The 26,619-nt window shown below is 37.2% G+C and overlaps 2 protein-coding genes across 2 annotated transcripts in view; one reads left to right on the top strand and one right to left on the bottom strand.

Annotated features, from left to right (window-relative positions):
• LOC139709533 (doublecortin domain-containing protein 1-like) overlaps positions 1 to 7,753 on the bottom strand; it is a 63,738-nt gene extending 55,985 nt beyond the window's left edge. Inside the window, exon 1 of the mRNA XM_071621491.1 lies at positions 7,722 to 7,753. The gene's annotated coding sequence lies outside the window, so the exon portion shown is untranslated. The remainder of the gene's footprint in view (positions 1 to 7,721) is intronic.
• Positions 7,754 to 8,059: 306 nt separating this feature from the next.
• On the top strand, positions 8,060 to 20,313 carry LOC139709531 (myotrophin homolog). Its single transcript, XM_071621489.1, has 4 exons — positions 8,060 to 8,218; positions 16,590 to 16,703; positions 17,936 to 18,034; positions 20,001 to 20,313. The coding sequence occupies exons 1-4, from the start codon at positions 8,144 to 8,146 to the stop codon at positions 20,085 to 20,087; spliced, it is 375 nt and encodes a 124-aa protein (XP_071477590.1). The 5' UTR covers positions 8,060 to 8,143; the 3' UTR covers positions 20,088 to 20,313.
• The last annotated feature ends 6,306 nt before the right edge of the window (positions 20,314 to 26,619 follow it).

Here is a 26,619-nt window from a genome sequence, read left to right as displayed (position 1 = left end):
TGTATGTGTGCTATATGCCTATATCTCGCGAATCGTGAAGAGGCTAATGGCTGGGAGCCAAATGATATCAGATAATTATTGTCGATAGCATTAGCACTAACTGGAACGGATTCCACGTACTCTGGCGTTATGAGCATCGTCAAAATAATCTTGACAAAATATATTTTCTCCTCAATCAAAACAGAGGTTCTCAGGAGGTTTGTAATGACAACTCATATAGAGAATGAAATTATATGTGATGATGATAATAGTACAGTATTCATGATAATCATTACAATGGTATAAAAAACGGTTACAACAAAGGCAACAATTTCAAGCGGCAATACCAATTCCAGGAGTTAGCTGTTTTGTTTAGATATAACTTCGATTTTTTTTAATACCACGAACTGCGTGTTTGTGATTGATGAAAAAAAAAAGAAGTTAAGTGCATTAATTACTTCACGCAACCACATTGGCCTCATTAGCTGTTATACGAGTTGATAAGAATAGTCACAGAAATATTCATTTTCGAAAGTGATTGACACTTCGTCTTGTAATTGTACTTACATTTCCCTTGAAATGTTGGTATGTACGGTCCGATATCACCATCTCCGGTTCTGTCCGAGGTCATAATGTGCAGTAATCGTGGATACTGGTTAGCTCGGTTAGCTTCAAGAGGGATAATTTTAAAGCGAGATGCCGATCCAGAGCACTTGCAAGATATACTTACTTTATACACTTACTTTATACACTGACGAGAAACTAACTGTAAACAATCGAGGGAACTTGATTAACCACAACTGAAATGCTCTTCCAGGGAATATAAAGCCTATGAAAATATACAAGGGTTCACCTTCAAGATCAACTCTTCTTGTTTTGTTCTAATTCATTTATTTTGTAATTCAATTATTTTTTAGTGTCTTTTTATTGCACTTCATTGTACTTGAATGATGGTGAATAAAACTAGACTGAACTAAACTAGAACCGAGTTTGTAATCCTTGACAAGATCAACCTTGTTTCGTTATGTTCGTCAAGTTCACAGCTTTGTCGACCTCATGTTTCAGCAAGGAACTGTGAACGGAAAGATATCCCCTCCCTCTCTCTCCCTCCCTCCCTCTCTCTCTCTCTCTCTCTCTCTCTCTTTCTGACCTTAGTTTCAGGCTTACCGTGTTGTTTTGTTTCAGTTTTTACATCAGAATTGTCGGAAAAGATTTGAATGTAATCCATGGTCGGGGAGGTGTGCTGCCGCACATTTTCAGCCCTCGTCTTACTGCATCCGATTGAAAAATTGCCTTTTATACATCGACGTTTATAAGCATTAGAAATCTGATCAGTGTTTTTGAAGTATCTTTGACAAAATAAATCATGGATGTACATAATCGAGAAGAATTCAAACCTACGACCTCCTGATCTCCGGATTTTCAGGAATATATTGACATCTTATTCCTACACAAAATTTTGGTACACTGTCTTTTACATCTATGTATCTGTGTATGCCCGAAATGAGTTGGATGTGATGTATACAATTTCTATAAAATGATACATGTATCTATAGTTCACACCAATGTCTCATCTGTATTATGGTTTGCGAATTGTCTCCATGTTGATACTTTATAGTTTTCCCCTCCAAAATAGCCCAAAAGAGTCTTGCTATTTAATTTAAAGAGAATTGCTGCAGTCTGTAGGCCTATCGTTATATTTTTATACTATGTGAAAATTATTTACCATAATACACGCATTTTTTAAATATTACAATGTTATTGTATATAAGATCAACAGATTTATCATTATTTATTATAAGGCTTGTTTCTTATACTACTTACCTTTCCGCATCAAACAAGATACATTGTTTAGCACTGTCAGAATTGTGATTGAAAAAAAAAAATGTGGTGTGGTTTACGTAGGTACATGTATACAAGTATTTATTATATATACAGATATATATGTATATATATATTATATGTATATATATTATATATATATATATATATTATATATATATATATATATATTATATATATATATATATATATATATATATATAAAGTAAAAGAATTAGTAGAAGAAAAACGCCGTAAAAAATAAATCATAGACCTTGAAGATCTTAAAAACGGAGCATAGCTCTCAAATACTGAAAGGCAAGGTCACACTCTTCATCAGTTCAAGAGTGTGACCTTGCCTTTCAGTATTTGAGAGCTATGCTCCGTTTTTAAGATCTTCAAGATCTATGATTTATTTTTTTTTACGGCGTTCTTCTTCTACTAATTCTTTTACTTATTATCATCAAGATGCCGAGCAGACCAATTTTCTTATTACATTTCTGTATATATATATATATATATATATATATATATTATATATATATATTGGCCTCTTGTTATTACTATTTCTATTTCTGTTCAAATGCATGCAAATTGGTTGCTATTTTGCTTTTATGTTTATGTCTCATCAAGCCCTTGAAAAAGGCTGGTGAAACAGCCGAAAGCTTGGGGAATAAAGGCAAGACTGAACATCACTGCAACGTCTATACTGCAAGTTTTCCTTCCGTCACACTCACACACACACACACACACACACACACACACACACACATATATATATATATATATATATATATACGTAAAACTGTCTCGAAATTACTCAAATTTCCAGTTCTATTCTGAAGAATGGGAAAAGACACGCGAATACAAGCGGTGTTCAAAATTTACAACAAATACACATGTAAACACATCTATGAACACTGAAACACTGTACAGTTTGTGATATGATGGTCACTGCATGTTATAGATTTTGCTTGTGGAGATAGATTGACAAGAGTTTTTGCTTGACGGCATCGTCTTCCATACGGTTACAGCTCGTTATTCCGAAGGTTCGTTATTCCGAAGGCTCGTTATTCCGAGGCTCTTCAGTCCGAAGTTTCGTTATTCCGAAGGTTCGTTATTCCGAATTTCATTTTCGGATTAACAAAATCTTCGGAATAGCGAACCTTCTGAATAACGCTACAAAAATGTTCGGATTAACGAACCCTTTTTCATTTTCAGATTAACCAACCTCTAGGTATAGGGAATTTGTGTGTTTCGGATTAAGGAACCTTCGGAATAACGAACCTTCGGAATAAAGAACCTTCGGAATAACGAACAGCACCCTTCCATGTACAGCCAAGATTTCAACCTGCAGATGAGCCAAGACACCTTGTTTCATACGTGAGTATATAGGTATCATAAAAAGCTGTCATTGATTTGAAATTGTAACACGACATTTCCATATAGAATAATGTAAACCTAAATATAGAATCAAATAAAATGTCTTTCAGGGTGCCTTACTAAAAATTGTTTGATTAAAACATTGCTGATTTCTCCGTACCGAAACTTTTATGGATCATCACATCGCCTCCAATGTATACGTTGTTTATAACAAACGCTCAGTAAGATTTGTGTAATATGAACCATGACTCTATTCTGTCAATATATTTCGAGTTTTGCAGTCGAATTTCACTGTGGGGTGTTTGAGAGATGTACATCATGATAACTGCTAGGGAGTTGAATGTTCCAGCATGATCCTGTCGAATTTACTTGTATTATAGGTATACATCGGAGCTCTATTGTAGCTCGATCCACTAAACATGGGCAAGTCAGTTTGCATGCTATGCACAGTGAAATCAGTGAAATTTCGGCCACTATAATTATACTGAACAAAACATACGATCCCATCGCTGACAAAAACCTGACAATTGATATTATATATAGCATTCTATATCACTAGAAGTTTCCATGAAGTATAATACAACATAAATATGTAATCAAGTCACTGCCAGGGGGTCTTACCAAAAACAATTCTGAGTAAAATATTTTTGATTCAATGATTCATCACATCGCGTTCGGTACGTGTTTACTTATTTTGTTTACACGCGCTAAGCAGAATAAAGCAGAATGAACCATTTGTCAAGCAGGTAAGTCATATTATTCATGACGTGATTGACAATACAGACTTTGCCACAATAGTTCCGTAACGGTAAATTAACACAAAATCTATAATCATCGTTTGATGATAAGAAACCAAGTGTTGTCTTTATTATATTCCATGAATACTTCACGTATAAAACGTTGTGATACTATATACTTACGATACCTGCCCGTAAAAAAATGGATCATTCACGTAAACAAATCCCCGCTCTTATTTTTTTTTTCGGCAGTTGTAACGGGGAAGTGACTGTATGTGTATCAGACACAGCTATTAAGAAAAAAGGTGATTTCATTCATGCAAACGTGTATTATTACTATTTTGTCGCATGATTTCGGACATGAATTTCATACAGTTCAGAAGCAGCAGTGAGATTGAAATATTAACATACCTATAGAGATGACCCTTGGTTGCTAAACATACCGATTTGGCAGTCCAAATCAAGGAACCAGCCAATAAATGGTATATATTTTCCTTCTCTAATTCAATTCAATGTATTAATTTCTTTATTTCCATCTTTGAAAAGACATGATTAAGAAAAAACTTTGAATTTCAGAAACTCAAGTCCTACAGGCCTACCGGTAATTGCAGTGTCGTTGATTTTCAATTGACAATTACAAATGCATGTCGCATAACTCACATTATTATCAAACATAACTCTCTAAAAAAAAGATCGAGTGAAAATATTCACTCTCGAAGGAGTGAATACAAAAAAAGAGTGAATTTAGAGTGAAATTGGAGTGAATTTCGAGTGAACATGTTCATTTTCACTCATTTTGGAGTGACCGCAGGGATCACTCGAAGATTTTGGACTTTGCCACAATAGTTCCGTAACAGTAAATTAACACAAAATCTATAATCATCGTTTGATGATAGGAAACCAAGTGTTGTCTTTATCATATTCTATAAATACTTCACGTATACGTTGTGATACCAAGGAGGTACTACGTACGATACCTGCCCGTAATATGGGTCATTCACGTAAACAAAAATCTCGGCCTCGAATTATACGATTGGTAAACAAAAGCTATCATTGATTTGAAATTGTAACACGACATTTCCATAAAGAATAATTAATAAACCTAAATAAAATGTCTTTCAGGGGGTCTTACTAAAAATTATTTGATTAAAACATTGTTGATTCCTCCGTACCGAAACTTGTGTATGGTTCTATCACATCGCCTCCAACGTATACATTGTTTATAACAATATAACGCTCAGTAAGACTCAATAGGCGCTTTCACATCAGCCCGATGTTTCGAAATAGCGCGCTATGACTTGGGAAATTAAAAAATATCTCGAGCTTGCATTTTTATCGGGCTGATGTGAAAACGCCTATTGTGAACCATAATAAGCATTATAACTCCATTCTGTCAATATCGCCGGTGGAGCTCTATTGTAGCTCGATCCATGGCATGGGCAAGTCAGTTTGTATGCTATGCACAGTGAAATCAGTGAAATCTCGACCACTATAATTATACTGAACAAAACATACGATCCCATCGGTGACAAAAACCCGACAATTGATAGTACAAGTATATATAGCATTCTAACTAGAAGTTTCCATGAAGTATATACAACATGAATATGTAATCAAGTCACTAGCTGCCAGAGGGTCTTACTTTAAATAATTCTGATTAAGATATTTTTGATTCAAATGATTCATCACATCGCGTTCGGTACGTGTTTACTTATTTTGTTTACACGCGCTAAGCAGAATAAAGCAGAATGAACCATTTGTCAAGCAGGTAAGTCATATTATTCATGACGCGATTGACAATACAGACTTTGCCACAATAGTTCCGTAACAGTAAATTAACACTAAATCTATAATCATCGTTTGATGATAAGAAACAAAGTATTGTCTCTATTATATTCTATAAATACTTCACGTACAAAACGTTGTGATACCAAGGAAGTACTCCGTGATACCTGCCCGTAATATGGGTCATTCACGTAAACAAATCTCTGCTCGTTAGCTTTTTTTCGGCAGTTGTAACGGGAAGTGACTGTATGCGGTAAATTTTGATTAAAAAATGATAATAAATGACCGGACGATAGATTGCCTGAATTTCACCCCAGCATTTTTTTTTTTTTTTTTTTTTTTGGGGGGGGGGGGGGGGGGGGGCTGTAACTTCACAATTAATTTCTATAAAAATGTAGTGTCTATACTAATGTATTTTGGCTCATTTGGAGGTTGAAATCTTGATGCAAACTTCTTTCGTTTCATGTGTGTGAAGCTGCAGCCTGCAATAGGTGTAGCGTTTCAAATATTGGCGTCGTCTATCTGTTTGGATACTTTCTGAAATGTCTGTTGACACACACACACTCAAAAAAAATCGGAAGTTACCGATCGAGTTTTTTTCCTACTTTTGGGAATTGTGAGGGTGGCTAGTCGCGATTATTCAAAAGTGCCTCACATGCGCTGATCAAGCCTGTGTCAAGACAGTCACTAACATATCTCTGAGCTGGCGGTTTGAACATCAAAAATTCAATCGAAATCCATCTAGGATCTTTTTCTGTGTGTGTGTGTAGTAGCTAGTACACGTGTGTCTAGTCTTCAAACTTTCATGTTCGAGATGATAAAATCGTTGATGCCGGTGGTTCTCAAATACAGACATACGTGAAATATCTACAGTCGGTGCCATAATCATTCAATTACAGTACTTTCTTCGGACTCACAAAGTTTAGTACCCAATGGCACAACCTTGGATACATAGTATTCAATGGATGGAGCTGTACATTACTAGACATTCGGATTATTTCCATAACCAGGTAGGTAGGGATACTGGTATCGGCGACCCAACACGTTCAATGGGGTTACGATACCGGTGTGTGTTCCACCGTACACCAAATGAAGCAAGTGGCTGGGCATTGGGTATTGTGTGTGTTTCTCTGGTGTGTGTAGGCCTGTACGGCGAGAGTTGGGAGAAGGGGAGAAAGATTCTGCCGAGAGTCCTTGGGGAGCTCGCAGAGTGATAGGAAAGCCTAAAAATAGATGTGTTTCGGTCAAGGGGTCAGGAGGGCCTGTCGCTTGGTGGAATGGAAGGCGTGGAAGGTGGCTGGAGTTTGGCTCGCAAAACGCAGAGACAGTATCGTATTGCAATGGAAACGGCAGGTGGCGCTCTGTATGTAACGGTCATCCTGATAGATGTTGGAAAGATTTTGCCTTCTTGCAGCAAATTACTATGTACTAAATTCGTAATTTTCTCATCTATTTTACCCTGTAATGTGAAACGAACCATCGTGGATGTTGATACTATCCTTCCTCAACACAATTTCATCAAGTATTCTGCAAATACTAGCAAATACTATTCTGATACGCCACATAAACAGGAACAGGACCATCCCTTTAACAAAAGTCAAAACCTTGCGAGATCGAGACGTTAGTAGAAATCTAGATCTAGGCCTATTCCCTTTTAGTAGAACTTTACAATACAGTTTAAAATCCTCACTGTACTGCAACGCGTAGAAAACATTGATCGATTTTTGACAGGTACGCATAGACCACACACAAACCCGGATGAATAGGCTGGGGCTGTGAGCTAGTGTAGAGTCTACCTACCCCGACCAGTTATTTACCCATGAACGCCGGTGGTCCGCGGTAGGCACGAGTGTGGAACGCTGCATGCAGCTAGCTCAGCAGCAGTAGCGTAGCACTCACTGCACTGCAGTGCCAGCGAAAACAATTTCAAATCGTACGCTTATTAGCTAAATGTCTAATTTCATAGAAACAGTGAAAGTATGCTCAAGCAAAAGTAAAGAATGGAGGCAAACTTACACCGTCTGTTGCTTCAGATGCAGTAATCTAGGGCTAGGACGTGAAAGAATGCATGGATCGTACAAACACTAAAAGCAATACCCGCTGTGGATTGTCATGGTGACGTCAGGTCAGCAGTTATTAAGACTGTCTGATTGAATATCGCAGAGGGCAGCATATGAAATTGGATTGATTGACTTCCGCACTCGGTTATCACAGTACAGTACGTGCTCAATGCTTTGCATGCAAGCAGTAGAGTGCAAGTGTATGCATCCGTAGTCTAGTCCGGTGGTCTTGCATGAAATCGCCATGCAAACTCAGTTCAGACCCGTCAAAATTCTCTGACCATCCTATCCCGACCCGTGGCTATCTCTCGAAAGGACGGAGTGTCCAATATTTCCTCAGTATAACCTCTGTTTATATAGTCTTTGCAGACTGCTAGGATGGCTACTGAGGCGAAATGGGCTGTACAAAATGGAGATCTAGACAAGTTAACACAAATTGCAGACTCATCATCGGTATGTAATAAAATAACGGAATGTTTTCGGATATGTACGTGTTCTCCGAGAACTGGCAAGTCGTGTGTCCCACACGTACAATCTTGTGTCGTCAAACTTGAATCACGCAAAGGGCGTTGTTCACCTACGCTGCTACAGCTTGTTGACTAGATTTCTAATTAAGAGACATCAAAAAGACGAAAGTGGAAGAAAAGGGAAGACAAATTGAGTTCTAGAGCCTAGACGTATGGTCTAGAATGTAATTTTATCTCTACGTTGTCAATTTTCATTGCATTGGTTGCATTGTTACAAGTATACAACATGACTGTACGTCTACGTGTTTTAAAGCCCAAACAAAGTTCTGGCAGGCCTGCAAAAGTTGTCAAATTTCGCTCCCAAATGTGAACGTATGCTTAGGAAATGTGCAGGATAACGATGTTATTACAAGATATTCGATGAGTAACGACGAAAATGCGAAATATTAACCAAAAAGGTTCAGTCTCAGAACTTACCCGAACGGGGTCAGGCTAAACTCGGACTCGGGGATAACTCGGCTTCGCTTTGACGGCGGGATGAGTTGTAATGGTTGTCCCTCTAATGGGAGCCGCCTGTATAAACTAGCGCTTCGTGTTCTGGCTACTCGCAGTAATGGTCCGAGTTGCTACAACGCGCGCATCAAAAACCTCTTTTGCGCGCAAGCAAAATTAGTGTGCGCCTATCAATCAAAGGCCGTTGATAAACAACAACAAAAACTCCAACGACCGCGCGTCTCAGCAACTGAGGACCGCGCGCTGTCATTTTTGTTTCAAGTGTTTTGTACAGGATTACTAGTACGTTAGCACGCACTTTCCTGTCCATTCAGTTAGGCCTCATTTGGTACTTTGCAGTGGCCAGTAGAATGTGGCGATCACTTACTGCGTGTGAATTGTCTGAAGTAGGGTCGAATTTTTCCCGAGACCGAGTTAGTCTGGAGCCTTCTGGAATAAAAGTCGGTTTTCCTACTATTATTATTTTTCTCAAAATACTCCAAATCGACTCATCATTCCGACAAACCGCGTCAGCCAGATAAGTTTCTTAGTGGACTCTTTCGATATATTGCAAGTAAAAATGAAATGGTGCTAGACGGGTTCTCCAGCACTTACCGAAACTTAGTTTTCACTTTAATTAATACACAGGCCAGCCCAGTCGCTGTTGTAAGTAAGTATTCGCACAGCGTACTAACAGCGTCTGGTCGGGCTAGTGTTAATATGTGATGCGCTCCATCGGAATGAGTCAAAAGTCGCAAAAATTGAAATCGTAGTTATGCCTATATATGAATTTACAGACTCTAAGCTTTACACTGATATGCAATACAACTCATTTCGACATCCCTATAGATCATAAAAACGAATATTAACTACGTTTATGATGTCCGTCCATTTTCTAAATAACGGAGAAAATCGCTCTCAAAGTTCAGGCTATGTTCAAGCTCACACCCTGTTTCTTTCACGGGACGAAACAATACAACAGTCCTGCTTAGCGACGGCGTTTATGCTCCATCGCACGCACTACCGTATAAGGCGATAGCTTGGGTATGTAAGATAATTAACCAATCGCAGGACAGGTCTGTCATTAACGATTGTGACCAATACGGCAGCCCGAATGTAAACTTCGGCGCGTTTGTGTCCGCGCGTGCCGCTGCCGCCGCATGAATGAGTCGGTATGCGTTGTGTGTCGGCTGCGTTGTGGTTTGCCGCACATTTTTAACTCACAAACAATAGGAAACAGTAGAAAGAAAAAAAAGGCACGCAATGCGTCTTACGAGAAGCGTCTTTTAGCGAGGGCGTTCATCGCTTCCATTCTCCTCCCATGTTGTTGTCAATGGAAACTAAAGAGGATGCGTTTAGCAAGTACCAATACCTAAATACAACCTGAGAACCTATTGTAGGCGGGCACGCAATGCGTCTTACGAGAAGCGTCTTTTAGCGAGGGCGTTCATCGCTTCCATTCTTGCGTTTAGCAAGTATCAATACCTAAATAGAACCTGAGAACCTATTGTAGGCGGGGGTTCAAAAGACAGCATCAGTAGAAAAAGTCAATGAATTACAAAGTCGTCTTTTGAGATCGTGTTCTTTGCGTGTACTAAAAACCCTCAAATTACGCACATGGTCGTAATGTTGCAGAGCATCAAAGACTGCTTTCGCATCTGTTCTGCTGCATCTGTATACAGCCGTAACATTCTGAATTCCCGCCATATTAGGCACATTTCCTTTATAGGCGTTGCGTGCACAGTAATTATCGCTTATCACGCTTGCCAATGCTGCACATATTATACATATCTGAAGCAAAGGTTGATGTAGGCTTGACAGCTTCACATTGGGTTTACAGTGACTGTATCATATTATTCTCATTCACTTTTGTAATACCATAGCATATATATATATATAAAAAACATTAAAGGACAAGTTCACCTTCATAAACATAAGGATTGAGAGAATGTAGCAATATTAGTAGAACACATCATTGAAAGTTTGAGGAAAATCAGACAATCCGTTCAAAAGTTATGAATTTTTGAAGTTTTTGTGCAGTACCCGCTGGATGAGAAGACTACTGCAGTGTATGAATAACTTAGATGTCAAATGCGTACAACAATATAAGGAAAATATAAAGAGAATTTCACAAAATTCCATCTTTTGAAAAAAGTACACATTCCCCTGACTCGTTACCGACAAATGTTATGAGTAATATTATTCCCCCTGCCTTTAGAAAGAGGCAAGTCAAGTGCTCTTTTATTATGCGAAAAAAGTGAAAATATGTTGAATTTTCTTTTACATTTTCTTTATACTGTTGTACGCATATGACTCACAAGCTGTAGTAGTCTCCTCATCCAGCGGTTCCAACACAAAAATTTAAAAAATTCACAACTTTTGCATCGATTGTCCAATTTTCCTCAAACTTTCACTGATGTGTTCTACTAATATTGTTGCATTTTCTCAATCCTTATGTTTATGAAGGTGAACTTGTCCTTTAACTTGTAGCTTAAGTAGATTTTTTTTTAACATCACATTTGCAGTTGCAATCTTTCTGCATTTGAGAAGTGGAGTATAGATGATAATACCGACAAATATTCGGAATTAATACTTAGGCCTTCTTCACTTCGTTTTGTATTCACAAACCTTATTAGAAAAAATGATTGCTTGATTACTTTCGGGTAAAGGAACAACCGGAAAGGAACCGCACTTAATTTTCTTGTTAACGAACCTAAGCTAATAGCGAACCATATTTCATTGTATGATTAACGAACCTTCAGAATAATCAATTGTATTACCCCCCCCCCCCCCCCCCCCAGAAAAACAAAGCAATTCAATGTCATGTGTTGTCAATAGTGATAAAAGTCCCGTTTTTATTTCGTAGTGTGTCTCAGTACTCCTGTGCTTATTTTTAAGGATGTGCCTCTCTTAATAATTGCGATTGATGTTCAACTATTTCTTTCACGCAAGCTTGAACAAGAAGAAGCTAAAATTCAGGCAAGGAGACGAGTTTTCTTCCACGAGATACAATCATTAAGACATAGGCCTACACCTTGTACATCTATTCCTGAAAGTTGTGTGATTGCTTCTGTGCAAAAGAATTGTGTCCATTACATGAATCAGGCACTATACAAAACGGTTGAAATCTACTGAAAGTCGAACTTCGATTCTTTTTTATTTCATTTCCAATTCAAGCGGGGATAGACCAGAAATTAGTTTGTCATTACTGGCAGGAGACATTACATTTTTCCAGTACATGCTCCGCATTTAAACAGTCGCCACATTTTCGTGGTCAGAATCAGATAATGGACACATGATATATTATAAAAATGAAAATACAAAACAACGAATACGCCATATGTACAAAGATTATGAACTTCAATGAATTAAACTTACCTGTGATATTCTGCATAAAAAAACAAGCACGCCGATCAAATAATTTAATAAAATTAATAGCACACATGACAGCGATATCATGCATGGCAGATCAAATCAAGTTCAATTGGTGAGAAAGCTAAATAAAGTTAAAAAGTTGACTTCCTTTCGTTTCTCTTTCAATTCATGAAAACAAAATTACATTGTATATCTATTGAAGAGGATTGTCTCTGTTGCGAACGATCGCCATACATAGCATTGTTAGTCTTCTGGGCAAATCCGAATCCCTAAATACTTTAATTTTTTCTTGATAATGTGATAACCCTGCTTATAACTTTATAAAGGACTCGCAAATTCAAAGTTTCAAACCGTATACTAAAACATTATATTGTACACGGTGTATTTCACAAAACATTTTGAATGCGTTGTGTGTTCATAGCATCAATCTCATTTTCCGTACGTAAAGCGCACAGAAACGTAACCAAACATTACCAAATACAGTGAAATGCATTGTACGGCGTGGTACTATCATTAGAAGTATATCCCATTCCTTTTTACTTTTATTTGCTTGAAGCAGTCGTCAAACCATGTTTCATTTTCGTAGCGACATCATTTAGGAATTAGAATGTGTGAAAATAATCGTTACTCATTTATTTTGCACTACTATTATAGCATTTACATTTTCCAACTTTTATTGACATGCATGATATGTTACTGTATGGTTACGATTACGAATGTTGGTTATGAATTCAAAAGACTGGTTTATCAATCGAACTATAAAGGTAATAGCTGTTTTGAAAGTAGTTCGATACAAGTTCAAAACGCAATCGAAGTCATCGTCATAGGGGGGACTGATTGCTCTAGAAAACTTGTTTAGGCTAGTAAAGATTGCCGTATGCAATCTTTGTAGAAAGTTTTGACTTTCATAGGCCATCTTCTGAGTATTTTGAGAAATTATGTAAAAGAATTATTTGTTTTGATTATGTCAAGAATCAGTTTGAACTATGAGAATAAAAAGGCGTGGTTACCCAAACAATGTCGTAGTTCGATTAGACATGATGGGTAAAGTGAATTCATGACTTGACTAATCCTTACTGAATTGATGATCTCTTCTGTAAACCATCAGTTATGTCTTGTAGATGATACCTCTGTAATCGTAGTGAAAATTCTTTTGAGCGATGAGACGAAAACCAACAAACAAAATGCCGTGTATCATCCCTCGAGATTCCAACATTTGGCGTCACCCGACCAACAATAAGTGACAAATCAAATGGAATATTATGTTGTGGGATAGCAGACTGTGTTACGATTTTTAAATGTTTCGAGCAATAGTTTAAAAAAAAAGAGAAAATGAGGCAAAGTTCAAGAAATTAGAAAAAAGCACGTAAATGCAGGCGATTATGTTTGATAATCAAAGTAAGAGATTACAATCGGCCGTGCGGATGTATATGATTGCCTTATTTACATGTCTGATTTCTGTAAACTATGTTATATTTAAATTTAAGTTCCCTTCCCTCCTTGATAAAAGTTGTGTTGAGTTTTCGCTATAGGCATTTATTAGGAAACGCTTGAAAAACGACAACAAATGCCTACTATACAATTGTACATCAAGAGATGACCTATACATACATGAAACAAAAATTCTGTACGTTCTGATATAATGTAACTGCTTGTTTGTTTGTTTCTTTGTTTGTTTTGAATTACCATGGTCTTTGTTGGGGGAAAGATGAAGAATAGTAGTAGAGTGTATCACTCTCAAATCCGGATGATTACGATAAGTGTGTATTCCCGCCCTTTCTATACAGGTAAGCTTGGTATCCTATTATAAAAGCCTGCATGTGTCACGCAGAAGAACTGATTCCGCGATCACTTTTAACCTTTCATAAAATTCACGTTTTAAGATAGTAACAATAGCTTGTAGGAGATAGAGTAAGTTAGCGTCCCTGAGTGTGGTTCTGAACACAAAAGGGGACTGAAAAATTCTTTTACAAATTAGCAGACATAATGCCGATCCTCCAACACTGTTGCTCCATTCCGTCACTGATTCTGCTATCAATGGCGAAGAAAGAATACTGGTTGCGTGATTATCCACCCCTTGATAGCAGGAAGTTTACCTTTCATTGTTTAAGGCTTCGTTGATGCGGGGTTTACTCGGATACAAAGCGTGAACTGTGTCGTCCGAGTTCTTTCATTCGAAATTCCTCAGAATACGAAATTCAATGGGCAATTAGCGCTGCTACTTCGCAAAGCTGTTAGCCAAATTCTTTGCAGACTAACTCTCACATGTCAGCTACACGCAATACACGACAAACAGCTATCATTACAAACATTCTGATAAAAGACAAAACAAAATGAAGAAGCACACTTTTTGTCCCTTTCTCAAATAGGTTCTACTTCTAAAAAATACACAGATGACAAGAGTCAGAATATCCTCCAAAGGGAATACGAGCTATTTCAGCATTAATAATGTTTGTCTTCCGATTTCTCTCCATGCCGTCACGGCCCAAACCATCATAAGAAATAGGGCAATAAGTTTTATTAACCAGGGAAATAATAGTACGCATTGCATACATTTGGCGAATTATCACACGCATTGTCGACTTTATAAAAACGAGAATGATTGACAACTTAGGCCTTACTATATCTCCAGAGATGAACTTTAAACAGCAAGTCACATACCAGGGAACGAAAGTTATGATTATTTGAATGAATTCATTAATGAGGCCAATTAATAACCGTTGTAAAAGTACACACACGCATAAAGAGGTTTCAAGTTCGATATGTGATCATTGTATCAGCTCATAGATAAAGTATCATACATTTTGCGTGATCGTTCGTTGGAATTAATTTTTTTCAGCGCGATTTGTGCGTCACATCAATCACCACTTCATGAAATGGAGTGCATGTATCAAACGAAACTCGCTGGTCATGCAATCAAAAGCCTTGGTCAGCTCACTATTATTGCGTAATTCTAAAGCCCTCGCCGCTTGGCCGCCGACGCCGCCGCGCACACCATGCTTTGTTTTGTCTTGAATGGGGTCAAGAGCAATGCCTCATTAGCATACACCCTAGCAACGAAGGCGGAGTCTCGATCGGACAAGAACAATAGGTGCGAAACGCAACGCAAAGGCGAGCGTTCGAAAAAAATGTAACCGAAAAAAATTGTCTCAGAAAAACTGTGATTTGGGACACTTTTACTCATTTTTACACGCTGAAATTTTCTGTACAAACAGATAAAACATCAAGGAATCAAAATCCGTCATAAAAAAATTTCGACCCGAGCAGTGCTTCCCCTTCATTTTCGGCTCATTACGGGAAAACTCCCCGTGCGACTTATGACTCATTTTGTCGGAGCGCCACACATATAACATTTGAATAATTGGCAAGGGGGGGGGGGGGGGATCTGGGAGGGGACTGGAGCCAGGAGACCGGAGGAGGGTCTCAAATTTGATAACTTTCTAGCTAGAGTAAAATATCTCGTTTGCGGCAGTTTAAGCATTGTGAAGGGTTTTTCTAACTTGTAAACAAATCAGGCAAAGTATTTTCAACCATTTCATATATCATAGACAAGATTATTCATTAACACAATTGTTTTCAGAAAAGAAATTTACAATTGACAAACGCAGTTTTCATGATTGACCAGGGCAAAACCCGGCACAATTTTCGCCGATAAGGGTGATATGCAACGTAGTACTAGTAGTTCTGCTTGCGGCACGATGTACAATCCCTGTGCAGTCAGGCGTGCTCCGCGATCTTTAGCTGAACGCCTTCACATGTCTCACGAACATTGCGTAAGCGCCAATTCCTATTGCGAAAGCACATGAAAATAGCGGGCGCACATGCATTGGCCGCAAACAAGATCGCAATTCTGGCGGTGTTGTTGATGTCTTTCTCGTGTTTTTCTGAATTGTTTCGATGGTAACATCCACTTTCCGAAAAAAAATGGCTGCCCACATCGGCTCGCGAAAGTTCTATTTTATGTGAGGATATGTTTTCAAAATCCATGAACATCGGGAAAATGACAAAAAAGCAAGTTTCTTGGACCATTATTTCTTAATTGTTATGTTAAGAAGTACCGAAAAAATGTTTTTGGATGCGATGTGTTGTCATATAGGTGAGAAAATTTCACTTTCGTCAGAGATCGTGCCCATTTTATCGGTTATCAGGGGGGAGGGGGTGGTGGGGGGATGTTATATAAAACTTTATATTGTATAAACGTATGTATACAGAATTTTGAAAGATGGAAAGAGAAAGAGAGATTTATCTCAAACCCACTCACCCACTTGCTGTCTGTGCAGTGGCATCCAGAACTTAAAAGTACAAGAGCAAGTAAAGTATATAGAAATGGACACTTGCCTCTTTAAACTCGCACCTAGATGTTTTATACCCCTCAAACAAATGCCCATGTGGGCAGAGGGAAGGAAGGTGAAGGCGAAATATCTCTGGTTATGCCATGTAGCGTTCGTTCTATTAATGTCACAGCAATGGTGTCACTTTTCTTTGCGCAGTTCAATGTGAACGAAGACGTTGGGATGGGCAGGACGCTGCTTCACTGCGCAGCAGATTATGGACAAATTGACTGCATCAAGTATTTGGTGGACCAGCACAAGGCAAACGTAAATGTGAGTATTTTTATTATGCAAATCTGGGGCTTGAGGTGCCAGGCTGCTGTTGCGGTTTATTTGTCACGAGGAAGCTGTTTAGCAGCAGTTAGAATATCATACTGCATCAGATTTTGTTACGTGCTTGTTTGGGGTCTGTTTGGACCTTCTCTCTTGTAATGCTCTTTAAATGCTTTTTGGGGCATTCATCCTGTGGACATGCATAGGTGAACATTCATATTGACGATGGAACTTGATACACATAAACAATAACCGTGATTGGATTTATGGCTTCCACATGAATATTGAATGTTTGTAATATAACGTATAGACCTGAGCATGAATTGATCTGAAGCAGAATGAAAGGTCAGCAAACTAAGCATAGAAATTTCCACTGTCACTGTCTGAGGCTGGGGAAAAATCATACTGAAATCTGGGGAATTATCAACAGGGGCAAAGATATAAAGAATTCAGTATGAATAAAGTAGCAAAGATGCTACAGGATATATAACTTGTTCAAACGTGATCATCCTAACCCATTCAAAAAAGTGATTGAAATAAGAGAATGTTAGGAAATATGCAGTTTCATAGAAAGAGAGGAAAGAGGATTTAAAGGCATACCAATTGCAGTTGAAAGAAAACTCCAGCTTTAGTGCTTCAAAATAGTTCTAAAATGTAAATTAGGGACAGAAACAAAAATGTTATTCCGTATAATCAAAACATTAAGTATTGTTGAATATACAAAATGTGAACAATAGTTACAATGAAATTGTTTCTATACTTCTAGAATAAATCATCTACAAACATGGTGGTCTATTGAAAAACATAGTGATGTCTCCTTGTATTTTAGGCTTAATAGCAAGATTTTGATTTTGTTACTAGGAAGGCTGTTTTGTGATACAACTAACCTGCATCAAATGTGGTAACTCAAAAATCTCTTAAATCACTGCTCCCAATGGTAAATAGTACCTTTAGATATCAGGGTCACTCAGGCATGCTGTGTTTGAAGTATCAGTGGGAAAAAAATGGTCCTGTAAAAAATGCAAATATCTCGATATCGGTTTTGTTTTTAGCCCACCAAGTTTGGAAAGAAGCTAGAGAAAAGATATTCTCGAGGGTAAGACAGACTTTAGCAATTTGATTTGGTCCATTATAGAGAATTTTAATCTATGACTTGTTGTGGGTTTTGAGCTGGGAAGTTCATATACCAGTATGTGTTGTGTCAATTCAATGTGCCTGTTTTCATTTTCCAGGCAGTAGACAGGCATGGTGTCTCAGTGCTCTTATCAGCTGTCTTTGAAGGTTCTGGCAACGAGCGGTACTACCAGTGCATTGAATATCTCATCGAGAAGGCAAGTGCACATCATTCAGATTTTAGTTGTGTTGGTTCATATTTATGGCTCCCAAATTCCCTCTTGCTCCACAAAACACTTCATCTCCTTTGTGCGTAGAATTGGAGACAAGTTCTTGTTTTGGAGGGGCTTTGTTCTGTTTTTAGCAAATGCCTATTTCTCTCTATTTACCTTCTCTGCATTTTTCTCTGCCTCTGTGTCACCTTATTTGTTGTTCTGTTGCATGCTATTTTTTTGTTCTCTGGCTTCTTTATCTTTACCCTTTTCCTTTCTTTTGCTCTTCTCCTTTTTCTTCTTCTCTTTGTCTTCCGTGTCATTTTTTTTTTTTTTGGATGGATATTTCATGTCCATTTGATAACCAATTTGCTTTCATTCATGACAAAATATGGGAACATGAAACTAGAATACAGAAGTGCGTTTGCTTAGAATATATAAGCTTAACCAATGATGTAAAAAGGAATGAGTCCAAACTACTGTATTGAAAGCAACATAGATTTCATTTGAAAAGGATCTCTGATTACCCATCATCATATTAACGGCCGTATTTAAACCATGTGGTGTAATCTATGTCATGCAGTAAATCATGATCATCTTCTCAAGCTTCTCAGAAGGGGATGGGGATATGGGCAACCAGGATGACAAAATAATGAGGAGGGAAATTTTCTGTTTGTGTGCATGTGGTTTTTTATTGACTTGAATTTTTGTGTTATCATTTCTATTTTCCATTTGAAATGTGTTGTATATTTGCTGCATGTGTGTCATACTGTTGTCAAGGGTAACATTAACTAGAGAAGCACTCTGAGAGCGCAGACCTCCGCCAAGCATGCTGATCTTGTTCTTCCATAGAGATTTCAGTGATTTCTACCCTTACATACTTAAAGCATTGTGTGCTGAAAGTCGCCCGATTTCCCAATAAAGAAGCCTTTGTTACATCCTAAACCCTCAGCTGCACGGCGCGCCTCGCCCTAGTAGAAACTAGAGCATGCACTTTAATGCACGCATGCAGACCTCAAGTACGCGCAGCCTGAACTCCCAAGTTCATTGACCCTACCTGCCAAAATATCACAAATCCTTCATAAATTCCCCAAAGATTCTCAGATCACTACCAAAATGTAATCGTTTGATACTTGTACCATTCTAAACCTTTCCTGCAAGAGTCATCCAAATCCGTTAACTACTGTACTTTTTGAGTTATTTTTCACAAGGACAAACACACAAACTCACAAACACACAAACCAACGGTAACGAAAACATAACCTCCCTTGGCGGAGGTAATGACAGAAAATAATTTTCTTTTTAATATTTGAATGATGTGCACTTGGTCAAAGCCCCTTTGAAATACAATTCTCTAGCTGTATGGGTATGTCAAACCATGGGAAAAGTAAAATGACTGAATTAGCAAATGAATGAATAAATGAATTAGTTAATGACTGAATTTATGCATTCAATAATTATTTCATTGATTGGTTGATTTACGCATGAATGAATGATTGAATGAAGGAGTTGATTAATTCTCATGCTCTTTCACTACTCGGGATGCTGACACTGAACACATGAATAAATGATTGCATGACTGAATGATGGTATGATTGCATTAATCAGTTAATCCAATTCTCATGATCTTTCAACAATCAGAGCTGACACAATATGAATACATGAATGAATGAATGAATGAATGAATGAATGAATGAATGAATGAATGAATGAATGAATGAATGAATGCATGAATGAATGAAAGAATGATTGATTAAATGAATGGATGAATGATTGACTGACTGACTGAATGAATGAATGAATGAATGAAAGAATGATTGAATGAATGATTGAATGAATGCATTTGAATGAATGAATGATTGAGTTAATGAATGATTGAATGAATGAATGAATGAATGAATGAATGCATGAATGGATGAATGAATTAATGAACTTATTAATTAATAAATTCGTGCTCTCTTTCACCACTCAGGGTGCTGACACAAAGGGCAATGCTCCAGATGGCTCCTCGTTTGCAGATTCGACAGATGACCCCAAAATAAAGGAGCTCCTCCAATGAGTCACCTTGCCTGGTTGCATTCTCTTTTACATCTTTTTCCTCCTTACCTTCTTCTGGATTTTCTTTTAGTTCTTATCATCATTACTTTTGGATATCACAGTTATGTTACCTGGGAGCGTATAATTTCTCTTGTGCATGAGAAAAAAATGGAGATTTAATCCCGAGTGGGAAATTTATAATCGGTAACCGATTCTCAGTGTGTTATTACTGTTTAATAGTGGAGGGACTTTTTATGTTGGATTTTTTTTTTTATCATTATTAATCAAAATCATAGTTTCTTTAGGATGAGATTCAGCAAATAGACAGGCTTATGGAAGAAAAAACTATGAACCAAAGAACAGGGTGCCTGTCATGTCTTATTTTACCTGACCCGTTTTTGTTACTACCATTTTTTCTCTCTCTTTTTAATCAGGGGGATCCATTTATTTGTATGTTTATTTGTTGTTGTTTTTTGTTTCTTCATTTTTTTTCATTGCTTTTCATTCTCACACTGACATTTGTGTGAGGCCAGTCGTTCAAACTGTGTGAAGACTCTCTCAAATTCGGCCTTCTCTGCAAGGTGAATAATGCCTTGAATATTCAGTAGTCTCATTTTACACCGTACCCAGAGTTCAAAGGTCACGACCCGCTGCACATAGTGTGCATCTTGGAATGCATTATCAGCAAAAGTGAAACAAGCCCTTATAAAGAACCTTCAACAATACAGCAGGAAATGATTATTCTACAGGGGAGGAGTTTGCAAAACAAACAAATGTGTCTTATCGCGGTAATAATTTACTCAGAAAAAAAAATGAAAATAAATAATGATTAAACAAATTTTGATCTAGTTCTGAAATACCATGTACTCAGTGTATGTACGTGTGCAGTGTAAGGATTACATCTACTTACCATGACTGTTAAGAAAATTTCGAAATGCAGGAAAGAGAATGTACCATGTAATTGTGGCATGCACTCCAATGTGAAATGCAGGAGAAGTAGTTGAATCCAAGAGTGCAACAAGCATTTTCTATTCCTTGTATCGTCTACATTTATGTATCTAGTCACATCCCGCAAACACACCTACTGGAAAGACGAGCACACAAATGCGCATGTACGTATGTACACAGAAACACACAGAAGAAGCCTGCTTTTTGAAATGGTAGTCGCAAGACTTTTCGAAACACTCTGCCACAATGTGGTGTCCTCTTTCTCGTGAATGTGTTAACTTTTAAAAATTATGAATGAAATTTAGTCACCCACTTGTGACAAAAGAATAAACAGGTAACAGCATGAAACGAAATTACCTAATTCAAAAGCAGCTGCCTTGTAAAGACTGAGCTGGAATTTTTTTTTGTGGCGCATAAAAATTGGTGCGTCCAGCACAGTTCTTTTGTGTTTGTGGTGCAAAATTTGATAGGTCTGCAGAGAGCTGAGGTTATAAATGGTCCTCCTGAAGTGACTGCTTTTAATTTCAAGGAAAACGGGCTGGATCTGCTTCAAGTGAATCAATTTTGACTGCTCCAACAAAATTCAGTATCAGAGAGTGTTGTAGTCCAGAGTTTGCAAGCATTATGATAAAGATGTGAATTAACCTCATTACAAGTAATCATTGGTACTCTTTTTCTTTGACGCACTTTTTTTTTCTTTTTCTACAACTTGAAGTTGTGTTTCATGCCATGAAAGACTGTAGAGACACATACTCGCAGACACTTTCAAGTGTAATTTTCTCTCTGAATTTTTTTTTTCTTAATTCTTTTTTAAAGAGGAATAATGTTTCTCCCTATGAATCACTTGTTGTTGTTGATTTTTTATGACTATTTACCCAACTCTTTGATACAGTCCACTCCATGTAAGTCGATCTTAACAGGACTAAGGAAAAGCATGGACTTTGGCGATATTAAAATTCTGCCAGTACCGATGAATAGCACACATAATGCTACCAATGTGAATTGGGACCTTTTTAAATTCAGCGACATAGCTGATTATTTGACATATTATGCGCAATTTCCTTAAACGCGGAGTTGACTATAGTTTGTCAGGTTTGGTTACACTTTTCAATGTGAAACAACTACTGAGCATTTGAATCTACCTTGTCTATGAACCCTGCTGCAATTCCTTCTAAATGGTGATAGCTACACACTTATTTTGTATACATTATCAATAGGATTTGAGGAGGATGGTCCCGAGGGGCATAGCTGCACAACCAAAACTCTGTTTAGACAGTTGTCATTGGTAGTAATTCCTAATGCACTGCTGCTGCTGGCTTTCTGATTTTTGCATAAAGTAGCATCCTCCATGCGCTGTGATTTAATTCATTGAAAGATGCAGGCCGATATTCAGGCATTCTATTTTTGCACAACAAATTTAGTGGATAATTACAGTGATAATCATGAATGTATACAATTTGCTGCTGAGTCATGACGAAGAGAGCTTGCTGTATCAATAATCCTCAATTTTATCTTTCTTTCTTTTTTGGCAATATTTTTTATATACCTAGCACTTTCTACTGAGATTGATGACTACAGCATAAACTATGCTTATTTAGTCACTGCATTGCTTTTAATATGAGTAACTTTAATGAGTAGGCCCTACATTCAGAATGCACACTGTCAAATAATGGAATCATGGATATGTGAACTTTGGAAGTGGTTGGCTAGCTGGAGATATACTATACAATTGTGTACATGTATGATTTTATTTGATGTTGCTGCACGATGGCAAATTAAATATTTGCGCCATTGTTCCTTTTCACGAGTGTCAAACTTTCATTGCTACAAACTGTGTATTGCATCATTCACCAAGTGATGCTGTACCGAAAGAACACAAGATTGTGTAGAAAAGAAAATGTTGGGTATCAATGTACAATGTGCAATGAACCATAGAGCTCCCAAACCCATTATATGTGGTGTAGTGAATGATTCTATCTGGAAGCACACAAGATCATGTACGAAAGAGAAGTTTGGTTAACTTTGCATTATTGAAGCGTATGTGACAGGTAAGGAGTATATAAGCATTTGTCAGTCTCTGCCATACAAAGCTACATGGTACTTTACCAGGCACTGCATTTTTTCATATTTCTCCCCATTTTTACCCGCAGCATTTAGTCTTTCCCATGAAGTTATTAGACTCTTCACATTTACATATAATGTCGTCAACAGACGAAAAAATTTTAGTGTGTGTTTGAATGTCTTGAGACTTTGGCTTTAATAGCAATTTATAACAACTTCCAAATAGCTCATGCTCATTCTATCACTACATCCTTTAAATTGTTCTTAGTCACAATTATGTGCAGGAGGCAAAAAAAAAAGGACAAAGAAATATTGTATAGATGAAAGGGTTTTGATGTTTGGGGATTTTTGCCCAGCGATTTGAGGGAGCCTCCAATTAACTCATGCTCATGCTATCCTGGCATCCTGCAAATTGTTCTTATTCACAATCATGCGCAAGAAGCAAAAAATAGAGTGATTTTTCTTTACAACCTTGTAATCTTACGGAGTTAATTGCCATATAATAGAGGAAGTATTTGGCAAATGCCACAATCAGGACCTTTGTATGAAGGTTCAAAGAAAGCAATCTGTAGGTGATGAAGAAAATTTCTTCTTTTTTTTTAATCAAAAGTCTTTGCATGGAGACAAAAAAAAAGTGAAGTCTCATGATCTCACTGGCCAGTTTGTTTGTTTCTGTTTTTCTTCTTGAATTTAAAGGAAGTTTCTCACAGTGATTGTTTTTTAATCATTTGTCGTGTCCCCCTCCCCCCCCCCCCCCCTTGAGAGTTAATTTGTGTGATATCATTCAATAATAAAGCATAAATTAAGTCTTTTTTTTCCCTCTCTCTCAACCCCCTCCCCTTCTTTTCTTACCATACTTGACTGGTTGCATGCTTTTGAAGTAGATAATTCACCATTTATTGTTACAGTGATATATGCCCTTTCTCCTATTTTTTTTCTCTTTTTTGGGTAATCAGTATATTTCAGTAAGTATTATCTTATTTTTCAAACATTATATACTTACATTGTGTAATCCATAAAGGAGGGGAAAAAAGCATATTATGTTATTGTGTACATCTCATGTTAATTGTATACTTACTCGCCTTACATTGGTTTGTCTATATTTTGTACCATCGAATGATCGTTGCACTTTTTCCCCCTACAAATGAAATACCTTCATAGACAGGACTAGACTTCAGAATTGTTCTAGGCCTGGTCTCTGTTTCCTAGAGAATCATCTAGACCACAATCTGTGATCAGGATGATACATGACAGACGGACCGAGAGAACTGCTGTATATTTCAAATTGATCTGTATAGAGTTGAGCGTTACAAATTCGTTCAAGTGATCAGCATCCGACGTGGTGCAGATACTGTATAGATAGATTTTGCTGATGGTAAACTGATATACTATAATAATGTGTTGCAAATAGCAATTAATGGAATAAAGTAGAAATTAGATTTTTTTTCAATTCTTTTTTAATCTTTTTTTTTGGCATTTTCATTTTATATGTTTGTACATGGACAGGTTCCTTGGTGATTTTTTTTTTTTTTTGTATGTCTCCTATTGCTTGTCAATGATAGTTTGCGATGTCATGTGAATGTTTTATTGTTTATGCATACAAATCATGTCTAGAAAAAATGTACAAGCATATGACTTTAGCACATTGTAGTCCTATTTTTATGCCCAGCAGTACGTAATAAATATTGTAATAAGAATATATCGACTGTGCTTCTTTCCTGTTGTCTTTGAAAAGGTAGTGTAGTAGCATATTTGGGTGTGTGTGTGTATTATACATGTGTAGACATAGATACTGTAGATAGTTAGATATATAGATAGATAGATAGATACAGTAGATATATAAATATATGCAGTGGACTCCCATTATAACAAAGTCCCCGAGACCGGCATTTTCTTTTGTTATATCGAAATTTCGTTATTGAACAAACAAACAAAAATACATAGAGCTGGTAATGTTACAGCCAGAATTTTTACTTTCTTGTAAACTGGAATTTCATTAATGTGTTCATTACAACAGGAGTGCACTGTACTGTAAATGTTGATATTTTCACATAATTTATTTTTTGTGCTGAGTGCATCAAAAACATTTAGGGTTCTTGACTTTGATTTTTCAAAATGTTCAGAGAAAGTTGTGAAGATATTTTCACCTGTTTTAGAATTCATGCTAGCCAGAAGTAGCGTGAAATACGCAAAATTAGTTCGCTGCAAAAATTTGTGTACAGTAGAATGTTTTCTTTCCCAATTATGGTCTTGATTATGTAATATGCAGAATTTCTGTTGCCTTCAACTTTTAAATTTTCCTCCAGTTCATGATTTGGCTTAGCATTTTGAATATTAACCCTAACTAGGCTGGGCTATTTAGGTAGATGATAGAGCCGGGGGGGGGGGGGGTGCCTCCCAGGCCCCCCTCCAGATCTCGGCCGTCGACCGCGCGATCGTGACGAAACTTGGCACACACATTGCCTATGATGTACCATGAAGTTAGTTTTTTTAGAAATTATCATTTATGCTAAATTATGCTAATTTATGCATAATGATGCATGGAATCAGACAATTTGGTATAAATCACTAAATAAAGCTCAAAACAGGCACATTTTTTGTGTAAATATTTTTTTTAGTGTCCTTAGCAAATGTAAGAGAAAAAACATTGTGCAATCAGACAAAAATTCTTAAGTATTTTATTGTTTTTTGAATTTCTTATGTATTAACTTGTTTTTCGACTTTGTTTTTCATTGTTTTTTCAATGAAATTTGTCCGCGATATTGTTCCGAACAAGAAAATATGTTATTAATTGATTTTAATCAATAAAACCCCAAAATAATCATGCTTATATGAAATTTGCCTGTAAACACAGTTTGCATTGAAATTGTACACAAATTCACATTTTTGAGCAATTTTTGGTCTGACATGCACGTACATATTTATGCGCAACTTCGGAACCGCGCGCCCAGGCATCACAAATTTGGTGTCAAAAGATGCGGGAGACTCAAAAGAAAAAAGTCATGAAACGTTGCGGCGATAGCTTTTCGCGATAGCGATACATGGCGCGAAACGTCGGGGGGGGGGGGGGGCCTCGCCCCCCACCCCTGGCGTAGTTAGGGTTAAAGCCAATGTTTGTCTGTTTCAAATTGGCAAATTTCTATTAATATTTTTTGCTTACATTGTGCATTGTGCAGATTCAGTGCATTTTATCACCAGATACTGCATCAGAGAAAATTTCAATGATGTGAGTATTTTTGTACATTTTGCGTAACCAGAAACTACAATGTAGTACAACAATTCAAGCACGGCAAGATTTTTGCATGTTTTGTGTAACAGTGTTCAATGTTTTGACTTTGCGGAATTTAAAACACACAAAATTCATCTTACCCAGCCAAGCATAAAAAACTGCTCATGCAAAAAGATTGTATCCACTTCTACAGCAATAATTTCTACAGCAAAATTTCTTAAAGGGACGCAGTCCTCCGAAATTTTAAAAAATATGTTGTTGTTGGTACCTCCAATGAACTACTTTCATCAAAAACAAACTTTCAAATCACCAAATA

The sequence above is a fragment of the Diadema antillarum genome, unplaced genomic scaffold (genome assembly GCF_040938485.1).
Source record: "Diadema antillarum isolate AM-2024a unplaced genomic scaffold, OU_Dant_1.0 seq00001441_RagTag, whole genome shotgun sequence".
NCBI classification, from domain to species: Eukaryota; Metazoa; Echinodermata; class Echinoidea; order Diadematoida; family Diadematidae; genus Diadema; species Diadema antillarum.
Note: the sequence above shows the minus strand (reverse complement) of the source record. Positions and strands in the feature narration are given on the sequence as shown.